The sequence below is a fragment of the Narcine bancroftii genome, chromosome 6 (assembly GCF_036971445.1).
Source record: "Narcine bancroftii isolate sNarBan1 chromosome 6, sNarBan1.hap1, whole genome shotgun sequence".
NCBI classification, from domain to species: Eukaryota; Metazoa; Chordata; class Chondrichthyes; order Torpediniformes; family Narcinidae; genus Narcine; species Narcine bancroftii.
In genome coordinates this window covers 72,898,254-72,910,802 of record NC_091474.1, presented here as the reverse complement: position 1 = coordinate 72,910,802, position 12,549 = coordinate 72,898,254, and the positions used below count along the sequence as shown (strand labels likewise).

General features: G+C 44.7%; 1 protein-coding gene across 4 annotated transcripts in view; it reads right to left on the bottom strand.

The window, feature by feature from the left end:
* LOC138736212 (transmembrane protein 273-like) overlaps positions 1-12,549 on the bottom strand; it is a 36,193-nt gene that overhangs the window by 7,146 nt on the left and 16,498 nt on the right. For 2 of the 4 annotated variants that reach the window (XM_069885338.1, XM_069885339.1), the window contains exons 2-3: positions 4,278-4,334; positions 2,443-2,553 (exon numbers count right to left, since the gene is read on the bottom strand). In XM_069885338.1, coding sequence (XP_069741439.1) covers positions 2,443-2,553; positions 4,278-4,334 — 168 coding nt within the window. Of the gene's footprint in view, positions 1-2,442; positions 2,554-4,277; positions 4,335-6,099; positions 6,179-7,232; positions 7,284-12,549 lie in introns of those variants that run through there. The other 2 variants (XM_069885340.1, XM_069885337.1) reach the window with 2 other exon arrangements.

Below are 12,549 nucleotides of genomic sequence, written 5' to 3'. Positions count from 1 at the left end.
GAAGGGGGTGGGCGTGGGGAGTAGTTGATGAGAATCTGGGAGAATAAAAAGGGATTTAGCACAGGATTGACACGATTGGAGTTGTGAATTGACATGGATACGATAGGCTGGTGGACCCGTCTCTGATGTATTTCTCTATGACGTTCTGTGTTGTATAGATACATCCTCCAAGTAAAGGGCCCACTGTGAAGATGGAACCAGAACCCTGAGACAAATGGTGAGTTATACTTTTGTAATTTATAGATGTCAATTTAGCCAAAGTTCAGCATTTGAGCAAACCCATTCATTGATGCTAATGTAAGTTTAGGTTCAAACTGTGACAATGTGCGTTAAGAATACTAAAACTGGCTCTCTATACAGTGAAACACTCTACCCCACTGAGGGAGCAGTTTTACTGTGGGTAATTCTAGATCCCATCAGGGGTGGGAAACCTTTTAATTTTTAATTTAGACATACAGCAAGGTAACAGGCCATTTCGGCCCACAAGTCCATGCCGCCAAATTAACCTACACCCCTGGTAAGTATTCATGGGCCAAAATGGCCTGTTGCCATGCTGTACATCTAAATTAAAGATTAATATTTAAAATTTGTATCCTTGAACATCAATTGTTAATGACTTTGAATTTAATCAAATGGCAGTGCATTTGTTATTGACCAATATGTAACAATATGCTGATGTCTTTGAGTTTCATTATTTTTCCAATGAGAAGGGATGAGGGAATTTTCAGAAATGATATGTTGAATAATTGTTCCCCATCCTAAACACAAATACGATTGGTTCAAATTTGCATTCTGGTCAGCAATGACATTGTGGGGCGAAGGGCCTTTATCTGTGTTGTCATGTTGCATGACCTGTAGGAATCTAGACCAGATGAATTTACAAGTGCTGATTTACAAAATATTAGTTCTGTGTCTTTATCTTTGCTGTTTGACCCGCTGAGTTTCTCCAGCTTTATGTTTCTGGAGGAAATAGTTGAGGCAGAGTCAATTCATTCATTTAAGAGGAGGCTGGATATATACATATGGATAGGAGGGGGTTGGAGGGTTATGGGTGGAGAATAGGCAGGGAGATCTAGCGGAGTTGCTTGAGTGAACCAGCATGGACTTGAAGGGCTGAGATGGCCTGTTTCCATGCCATAAACTGTTATATGGTTATATGGTATCTGCTGATTAGCATGTGTTTAATTTTGCATATAATGAAGGACCCTTCCCCACCCCTATACCCCTTTGATGGTTCATTCTGGGCTTTGGTTCATACTTGGAAACTGAGCATGTTGGTGCCGTAATGGGAGACATTTCTCTGGGTTCTCGGCATGTCACAGCAGATTGGAAGATAGCAAATGTCATCCCAGTTTTTTACTTAAAAAAGGGATGTAGGCAGAAGACGGGTAACTCATCCAGTTAGCTTAACATCTGTAGTCAAGAAAATGCTTGAAACTATCATTAAAGATGAAATAGGCATTTAGAATAAAGGGATTCCATCAGGCAGCTTCAGCATGGATTCAGAAAGGGCAGGTCTTATTTGACAAACTTGCTGGAGTTCTTTGAGGATATAATGGGTGCGGTAGATAGAGGGGAGCAAGTTGATGTTGTACATTTGGATTTTCAGAAGGCGTTTTATAAGGTGCCCCACAAGAGACTATCAATAAGATGCAGATGAATGGAGTTGGGCAAGTATATTAGCATAGATTAAGAATTGGTTAACTGATAGAAGGCAGAAAGTCAGGATATATGGGTGTTTTTCTGACAGTGGGAAGTGGTGTGCCGCAGGGGTCGGTGCTGGACCCACAGCTGTTCATCATTTACATTGATGATTTGGAAGAGGGGACAGAATGTAGTGACGCCAAGTTTGTGGACGAAACTAAATTGAATGGAAAAGTAAATTGTACAGAAAATGTGGAGAGACTGCAGAAGGATATAGTTAAGTGAGGTGAGTGGGAAAAGGACTGGCAGATGGAGTTCAACGTTAGTAAATGTGAGGACATCCACTTTGGTAGGAAAAATAGAAGAGCAGATTATTTAAATGGTGAAAAACTGCAGCAGGTTCTGTTGTGCAGAAGGACTTGGGAGGGCTTGTGCATGAATCGCAAAATGTTGGGTTGCAGGTACAAAAGGTTATTAAGAAGGCAAATAGAATGTTAGCCTTCATCACAAGGGAAATTGAATTCAAGAGCAAAGAGGTTGTGCTGCAACTGTACAAGATCCTGGTGAGGCCGCACCTGGGACTGTCAATGGGCCGAATGGCCGTATCCTGCTCCTATTTCTATGTTCTTATATATGTTCTCCCTCAGCTATGAAACACAAAAGCATCCTAACCCTAACCCCCATTGCTGAAAGAAACCATTAAAAACTAATATTTATATGAAAGTGAATTAATTACATTAATCAGGGACATGAGAATAAAAGGTGTCATTAATAGTTTGCATTGTCATAGCATCTTACCTGATAATTCATTTTCATAGATGTGCTTCTTAATCATGTAAATCTTAATCAAAACAAACGAAACAACTAGAAAGATTCCTATTCCAGCTCCCATCAAGGCATACTTGACCTCTGGAAAAGAGGAGGTAGATGACACAGTTAGTGTAGTGGGGCAATGTGGTTAGTGCAGCACTATTACAGCTCCAGTAATCGGGAGCAGGGTTTGAATCCGGCACTCTCTGTAAGGAGTTTGTACGCTCTCCCCTGTCTGCGTGGGTTTCCTCTGGGGGCTCCAGATTCCTCCCACCATTCAAAACATACCGGGGGTGTAGGATGTAATTGGGCAGCACTGGCTCATGGGCCTGTTACCATGCAGTATGTCTATTCTGATCAGGCCACACTTCAAATTATTGTAAAGAAAATGCGTTGGAATGCAGTCACAGCTGTAATTTAGAAAATGGTTGATCTAACAATGAACGACCTAATGCCACAGGTAGGAATGTGCAACTATTCTCTCTGGGATAACATCTTTCAGGGAAAACAAGTCATTCATTTGCTCAGTGAATGAGAGGGGGCACACTAATGATGTATTTCCGTTAAAACAATGCTGGAGAAACTCATCAGGTAAAACAGTGTCCTTAATATACACACATTTTTTTCCTCTCTGTATTGTGCAGTTTGTTTACATTTCTTTATTTGTTCACATGTGTACATTGAGTACAGATTTTTGCACTACCAATAAGTGGTAATTCTGCCTCGCCTTCAAGAAAAAGAAACTCAGGGTTGTATGTGATGTCATGTACTTACTCTGGCAATAAATCTGAACTCTGAACTTTAAAGACACATAAACCAATGTCCATTCATCATAATACCTTGATGAAAGGCTCAAGCCTGAATCAATGGTTATGTATCTTTATCTTTCCAGTGTAAAAGTTCACTGACCTGCAGAATTTCTCCAGCATTGTTTTTACTTCAGTTACGGTCTCTGCAGACTTCTGTGTTTTACAAATGTATTTCTGTGATGTTATATATTTGTTAAAGCCAGGAAATGTTGGCAGAACCTCAGGTCCTGCAGTGAGTACATGTACAAGATCTTATGAAGTGGTTTCAAAGAGAAATGGGGCAATGTTTACTCTTCAACCGATATCACAAGGAACATTGTCTGCTCCTTAGCACAATGTTGTCAATGGGCCCAGCATCCAAAATGTTTCAGAAAGAGCCTCACGAGCTGCTTGATGCTCTAGCATTGGAAATCCATTCCCTAAACATTCTTCATCCTTTTCTGTGCTACAGATAAGCTGGAAACTTTCAAAGTCCAATTTATAAATGGAAAATTATCTAAATAATGGGGAGGAATGGAAAGTTGGAAGGTGTGAAATGCACACTTGCTGGAAAAACACAGCAGGTATAAAGGGTAATCAATGTTTCGGGCATAAGCCCTCTGTCGAGGGATGAGCAGAAAGCAGGCAGGTGCCTGAATAAAATGGTGGGGAGATGAGAAGAGGAGGGAGGGAGGGGCAGGAGGAGGAGCCTTAGCCTTTCTGGAAAGAGATTTAGGTAGGAGGATAGAAGAGGATGAGAAGCGATAGAGGGAGCAGGTAGCTCTGTGGAAGATGGCTGGATTTCACCTGCGTGGGAAGGTTCAGGTGGCAGAGACACCTTAGACAAGACTGCAAGAGGAAGATGGGATGTTGGTCAAACTTTCAGGTACTCTGATTGCGGTCACAATTGCGCCTGTGCAGGAATTCTGGATCCAGAAAACCTCTTACTCCTTGACCTTTCACAGACAGTGCACAGTCTTCCTTGAGAGGCAACTTGTGCTGGGCAAGAAGCTGCACAAATCAAGAGTTACCCACCAATATCATCATCATCCTTGGTTGTCCCATTGGCAGAAGCTTTCATCATGAAATAATCTGCAACACAAATGTGCAAATAATGACTGAATTACAATATAACCCACACATTTCATACAAGTTTCATCACTTACGTTTAGAATGTAAAGTACATGAAATTCTTCAACTTTTGTCTCCTGTAAGGCAAACAGAGAGTTGCCACTTTGTCCAGCGCCCCTCACAGAAATCTGCAGCACCTGATGTTCCCAGGCAGTTTCCCCTCCTCTATGTCCTGACCAATCCTGAGCCTCCGAGATCAGACAGTCCCAGGCGTATTCAAGCTATTAGGCTTCCAATATTCAAGCTCGTGGGCCGGAAGGACCTGTTACCGTGCTGTATGTCTACATTTTTGAAAATTAAAATTTAATTTTAAATTTAAATATACAAATAAATGTAAAAACATTTAAAGAATGCAGGTAGTCCCAAAGTTCCGTAGGGGCTCCGTTCCTGAGAACTGTGTGTAAACAGATTGCTCCGTAAATCAGAACATCTGCCTTTTACAGTAACACACATCATATTGTTCTACAGGTACCTGGTGTAGTTTTATTATTTCATTTGTTCTATAGGATAATAATAACCGAACTTGAATAATTACCCATCGTGACATCCTCTCTATATTCTGTATGTTTCATCATTAATGAAAACCATGAAACATTATTACAAGGTTAACATATCCAAGATAATATGCAACAATCACAACATTTAAGATGTATTTAGACAGGGAGAGGATGGAGGGATAGTGACCAACCACAGGCAGGTGTGCAGTTTAAAGTGAAACCATGGTCACCACAGACATGATGGGCTAAAAAGCCTGTACCCATGCTGGACTGTAATACATTCTAAATATATTTGAGAGAAGGATGTAATCAATTTGAAATCCACCTCCCTACCCCCACCTCCGCTTTGAAAACTTTCTGGTGGCAGCCACTGGCGCCATCACCACAGATGCTAACCGACTGAGACTACTAGTGTCGCGTGTCGGGCCCCAAGTTTTCCCATTGATCAGTGACGCCAGCTCGTACCAAGGCCCAGTATCATAGGAAGGTTAATGAGGTCTATACCAGGCACCTCCTGGCCACCAGAAAACGGCAACCTGGTAAGTCAAGCGCCAAGTTCGTGTGGGCTCTCCAGAACCTGTGCAGCGCTTGCGACTGCAAGGACGTGTTGGCCGCCCAGAATGCAGAGGACCTCATCAGAGATGCTTACTTGGCTGGGAACTGCGCTGGGTACATACAGCAACAACTACTGGAACAAAAGGTACTCAATCTACGAAAGGCGATTGAACACAGATGCTGGAGGTGACCCTCCAGAACTCAGATGACTACTCGGCTGCTATGGGCATTGCTATCCTGGGTCAGTGACTGGTCTCCTACACCATCCCACTCCTCTAGTGATCTGACCTCAGCCACCGTTGCAGGTGATCTCCTCAATTACTACTTCTGCAGGCAGGGTCAGCATCAGAGGAAATGTTGCCCTGCCAAGGATGCAGCCTGCTGAAGGTGCCTGAAGGGGCACTCCGCCAAAGTTTTCCAGTCCAAACCATCCACAAAATCTAGCACTGCCACGTGCGTTCAGTCTCAGTTTAGGGCTGCGTAATCAGCGCAATCTTCCCTGCACACCAGTGATGCCATGTGCGAGTCATGGGGCCACCATTTTGGATGGCCAAACACCATCTTCCCAGTCATACGACACCACGAGGTCAAGGCCAGCCATCTTGGAGCAGAGGACAGCCATCTTGTGGGTACCCATCAGACTCTGACAACAAGTCTATAGTTGCCTCTCTCACCCTGAACCAGGAGGCTCGGCACGAACTTGCCAGGTCCATGATGGATGTCCAGGTAAACTGACATTCGATAGTGGGAATACAAAAAGTTTTATCCATCCCAATACCGCTAAACAACTGTCTTTTAAAGTATGGCCCGCCAAACACAGGATATCACTTGCACCCAAATCCATACACAGCAGCCACCCTGGGATCCTGTGTAGTGACCCTGACTGTTGGAGGCACAGTGTACAAATGCTTCAGAATGCAGGACTCTTCTTAAAAAGGAGGAGTGAATGTGGTAAACCATTGTTATGCCGTGATTGGCTGCTGCTGGCTGGACACGCCTCCTGAGACTGATCCTACCCTTTGCATGCTCCCCCTTCCTCCCAGCCTTTAGTTAATAAAACCCTGATAGTACATTACTATTAGACAAGACAACATGCAACAAATAAATCTGTGTACTGCCTTTTTCACAAGTATATCCTTGCTTAGGTGGAGAAAGCAGTGGTCCACAATATTTCAGGAACCATTTTGCCAGAACTCAGTAGGATTGCACAGAGATACTTTATTCTTGTATCAAATACTCTTGCTGAGGATGTTATACAATTTGGTTTCATCATCACTTGTGCCTGCATGTTGGCTTTCTATGGTTCAGATACTTTGAGGTACCAACTCCTTTCAAACTTTGCCTTTCTGATTTTCCCATCAAAGCAGTTGAACTCCCATCTGCCACATTAGATTTAACCTGCCCTTGGCAGGTCTCTGTGCCTGAAGCTTCGCTACATCCACCTCACCAAGCTTTGTATCTCAACAAACAGCATTTAGTCCTCTTGTCTAAATCATTGATAGAGATTACAGCTCTTCCAGTTTTCCGATAGGAAATGACCACATTATCCCCACTCTGTGTTCTATCCATAAACCAATCCTCAATCAGGCCAGTATATTTCCTCCAATTATCACATGCTCAGATTTTCCTAATAATCTCCAGCACCACCTGAAAGGCCTCTGGAAAGTACGCATGCACCACATCCACAGATTTATCTATTCTGCTTGTTACAACCACAAAATCTCCACAGCATTGTGTGCGAGAAACAGCTAAAATTTACAGCTAAGCAACACTCTCACTCCTCATCCCTCACGTATATCTGACTCACCTCTCCTAACATCCATTGCCTCTGCATGACATCTGACTAAGGAAGCTACTGCACACGTTCTTCCTTATTATAGACACTCCCAACTTCCTGGACTAATGCTGTCTATCGTTTAACTATTTCAGAGAATGCCAGGCAGAAAAAAATTGGCTTCACACACAAAACAATGGGAACAAAAATCAACCTCAATGTTTTGTGTTTCTAAATTCACTGAAATTCACACAGACCCCTGGTGCCACACTGGCCTCCAAGATTTTTCATCGTTCTCCATCATTCCATAAGAGCATGGCCCAGCTTCTGTTCCACTTCCCCACCCTTGTTTCGACTGTAGGCCTCAAATATATTCAGTGGCTCACCTTCCAAACCACACTGAGGCAGAGACGTCCAGGAGATCCCTCTAGTTCCACGCACTCCCATCCTGCAATCCCCCTCAGCATTGCATTTGAGTCAGTGAGGCCATCCCACCTTCTAAACTCCAAGGAACAGAGGCATAACCCTGCTCAATCACTGCCTATGACACAGCCACTTCATTTTCAGGTATCCACTGAATGCAGCTTTTCTGAATGCCCTCCAATTTAGGCATTTCCAAATCAAAATTGTGAAAGGCAGTTAAGATTGAGGTAGGTAAGTAGTTTCCATTGGTGGGGAGTCTAGAACTAGGGGACATAGCCTCACAATACAGGGTCATAGATTTAGGATGGAGATGAGGAGGAACTGCTTTTCCCAGAGGGTGTTGAAGCTGTGGAATTCACTGCCCCCTGAAGCAGTGGAGACGACTTCAGCAAACATATTAGTCAAGGTTGGATAGATTTTTTGCAAAGTGGGGGAATTAAGGGATATGGGGAAGAGGCAGGTCAGTGGAGAGGAGTCTCATCAGATCAGCCATGATCACATTGAATGGCAGAGCAGGCTCAACGGGCCGGATGGCTGGATCCTGCTCCTGTTGTGTTCCTATGTTCTTGAACTCTCCTGTCGCATGGGACAACATTCTGGGCCTGGTTCTGCAATTTATAAATATCACAGATGAGGGACAAACCTTCCCTGAGGGGTGGACCCTTCCAATGGCCCAACAATGTGCTTCCAACTACCACAGAGTCTCCTCAGCATCTCCCTGGAGAGGCAGAGGGGTAGTTGATGGTGAGAAGATCATTCATGTCCATGCTGATACAGTGAATAGAGTATCTTTCACCCCAGCCCACCTCAAGGGAATGCTGCCCAAGGGGGGGGGGGTGGGGGGGTGGGGTTGTTCATTGTCTTCACCCACTGTAAGCTTCCTTTGCACCCTCCAATGTGCAAAGTCTCCTCATTATAACCAGCGAGTTCATTCTGCTGCATAAACAGGAAGTCTAGGCATTCAGTAAAAGGCATGACTGACCTTTGAGAACTAACTTTGAATTCCTGTTCCAAGATTCCTAATTGAGGAAGCAGGTTCTGATATTAAAAGTAATAACAGTGCAGTTTGTGTGTTTATTGTAAGTTGTGCAGTAGTTCTTTTCAGACTCTGACAAAAAGCTGAATGCAGGAAGTTTAATCCACTGCTCAACTCCTTGTACACCCATGACTGTGCAGCCAAGTTCAACTCTAATGTACAAATTCACTGACATTACCAGCATTGCTGGCCAAGTAACTGGAAATGATGAGTCAGAATGCAACATGGAGATCGAGAATCTGGTTGGGTGGGGCCAGGACAACAATCTCACTCTCAGCATCTCCAAGACCTCAGACATACTTTTTCCACTCACATACCACCTCAAGTAGTCCCTTACTAACCACAGAGCATAGGATTAGGTTAGTGAGATTACTTAAGGTGATATGAGTTTGGGGAAGAAAAAGTGTGTAATTGTAGAGCACGTTGAAAGAACCAAAGACTTGTTGATCCAAACCAAGACTGGAGCATATCACAAGTAGGTCAACCAGTCCAGTCCAGAATGACCTGGTCTGGCTAGAACCAAACCTTTAAGACCTGCCAGTAGGTGTGGCTACACTCTCAGCCAATCACAGTCATCCTACACTACAATCTATACATATACACATTGGTGATAGAATCTGTACTATCACAAAGTGGTTGACAACCACTCACCTAGGAGCTTATTGTTGATCGGGGGGTGGGGGGGGTGGTGTCGAGGGCCACACACCTGTCGCAGTGATGGGATGAAGGTGGAGAGTTAGTACCTTCAAGCTCCTGGGGATCCATATTTCAGAAGACCTCTCCTGGAGCTAACTGAGAAGGAGGCTCATGAACCCCTCTACTTTCTGAGGAGATTTGGTATGCTGTCAAATACTCTGTTAAACTTGTACAAGTGCACTGTGGAAAGTATACTGACTGATTCATTACAGCCTGGTTTGGTAAATCGAGTGCCCGGGGAACATAGCCAGGTCCATCCATTGAGGACAGCTATGCCTCGAGAAGGCAGCCAACATCATTCAAGATTCCTTTATTATCATGTAATAAAAACAGCGTAATATTCCATGAAATTGTGCTTTGTCTGTCGAAGGGCAGACAGATTCAGCATCAGCAGAAGTTGCCAAGCGTTCAGAGAAAGAGAAGCAAAGGAGTCACCAAGTGTCCATAGATCTGTCTCCAGCACTTCTGTAGCCCCTACAGCCTCTTGTCCAAACCATCGGCAACCCGAGCTCCAGATCAGAGTCTCCAACACGATTAGGAACCCTTCAGCACCCTCGGTACCCTCTCACATCCCAGTCCGATACCTGATACCCCTTCAGCCAGTCTCCAGCCGTCGGCCATCTGGTGTGAATCCTTTGACCACAATTTCCAGCAGCCTGTGTGGGTTCCTTGCCTCGAGTCGCTAACAACCCACCGCCTGTTTGTTCCTCTGCCGCAGAACCCCTCGTTGCTCTACTGCCATGTATACTGTCCTGTGGTCATCTCCTCTGCTTCTCCTTCTCAAACAGGGGAGCTAGGTGGGAGGGAGATGAGTGGTGCCCTGCACCAGACCTTTGCTTTCCCAGAGTCGGCAACCCCTCGTGACCACTGCCGATCATGGGCATCGCCATCATGTTTACAGACAGTACTTTGAATAAAACTATTATTGGCTCCTTTAACAGGTCATTTAAAGCCTGTAAGGAGTCAACAGCAGTTGGACCCTGCGGGAAAGCTCCGTCTCCACTCCCCTCACTCTGCATGCCTGCACCAGCAACAGCGCTGCTGTAACAGCAGCACTGACATGTTGCCATTTGCCATCATGAGGTTGGGTAGAAAAAAGCCATAATATTAAGCCATATCAACAGCAGAGCCTTTTAGAGGGGCTGAACTGCCTAGTCCTGCTCCAGGCATTGTTTGGTCTGCATCCCTGCAGACCTTGTGGCCAGGAATATTCAAATGCAAATCAGTCACTTCCATACAACAGGAAACACAACAGCCAATTGGCACACAGCAAACTCCCATGAGAGAAAAATGACTGTTTCTTCAGTAATGTAGACTGCAATTCTAGGGTAATTCCATGCTCTATGTAGAATAGTGCCATTTCCCAGAGAGAGCAGGAAGAGTCTTCATTTAAACAGTCTATCATCAAGTCTGACACTGCTGCCCCACCTCAGTAATGTTCTGGAGTTATTGCACGTGTCCGGAGTGGTGATCGAGCTTTGTGGGAAGTATTGCAGAGCAGTGGCTGGACGGGACCCTGTCCACAATGGGATATGGGCAGCAGAATTTGGATGGCTTGAGTTCTGAGCACAGAATGAACACCTTGATGTGGGTTGAAAACATAAAGTCCGGGGGGGGAAACCAACGAAGATTTCAGGAATGGAGGGGCCAAGGGAAGGGCAAAACCCAAGGTGGAAGCAGGCAGGTTCAGTGAGGTTGCTATGGTCAAACATGACAGCAAGTTGAGTCTCAGCTGTCAAGGAGCATGATGGGCAGCTAACTGCTGGTTATTAACAAACATCTGCCACATTCAATGACTAAGAATAAAACATCCATAAACTTCAAACTGCTTCTCATTCCCACCAAATTACTCTTCAAGGGTTGGAATCCACATGGATGCTCCATGTGATAATTACATCACATCTATGGCTCATTTTAATTTGCAATCCAGAATTCCATGAACCTCTTCTGGGTTACCAATTATCCACAGGTGGTTTGCAGTGAATGTGTTGTACATCACTGGTGTTGCGTATGAGAAGCCCTTCCATCATTGCAGGTTTTCCTGGTTGTGGCTGAGAACAGGTTTTACAGAGCACAAGGCAAAATACAGTCACCGCACATCCAGTGAGGTAGAAGATCATGAGTAGTACAGTTAGCGCAACGCTGTCACAGTGCCAGAGACTGGGGTTCAAATCCCACTCTGTACATTCCTCCTGTGTCCGCATGGATTTCCTCCCACATTCCAAAGATATACGGGTTTGTAGGCCTCAAGGGTGTCACTGGGCAGCATGGGCTCGAGAGCCGGGGGTGGGGGGGTGGGTCTGTAACCAGGTTGTATTTCTAAATTACAATTTAATAAAGAAGGTGGCTCAGGAAGAGAGACCAAAAGGGCAATGGACTGGGCATGGTATCCAAAGGATTATCCAACAGGCCGGATAGGAAACTGCTCCCAACAAAAGAATTTCTATGTGCTTGCTGCTAGAGGGCATCTGACCAGGCAGATGGAAAGTCTCCATGTCAATCAAGGTGAGGGCACACCTCTTGAATGGCTCTCTTGGATATTTGGCCGTACCCAAGCTGGCCCCTCCACATGGAGCCAACTGCAGTATAAACTGCACAATGTGGGGTAGCTCTCTTTTGCCCCTGAGAATGAACCCCAGCTCCCTTCCAGGTTTCAGGTTGTGTGCAAATAAAGATCCTTGTTTGTGGCTGAGCTGTGTTCAGGCTCATCACTCCTTGCACCCTCTGAACTGGTTCCCCTCATTGCAGGGCAGTATACTACAGAAGGCCGTTTCCCCAGGAACAGCAACCTACATGACTGATCAGATAATAAAAGGAATATTTAATGTCAGAACTAGGGAGGCCCACATAGCATGAACGTCTGCAGGAAACATGAGCCTAAAGTGAAGATGGTTTGACCAGATGTTTAAATGTACAGTTCACATCCAAAAAATAATTCTCAGAGCCCTTCTCCACCCCAGTGGAGTTCCTGCCGTTCAGGCATGCTGTGGCCCTGTTAATTTTAAACATGTTAGCAGACAACTGCTATAACTTCTCTTTGTTCCCTGCAAAAGTTCTCAGTTAATCTCAGTCTTGAACTGGGAGGTAAGTGGGTGTTTAAATGTATTTCTTTAAAATAATTTAGACATACAACACAGTAACAGGCCCTTTTGGCGCAAAAGCCCATGCCTCCCGATTGTCCTGCAACCCCCTTAT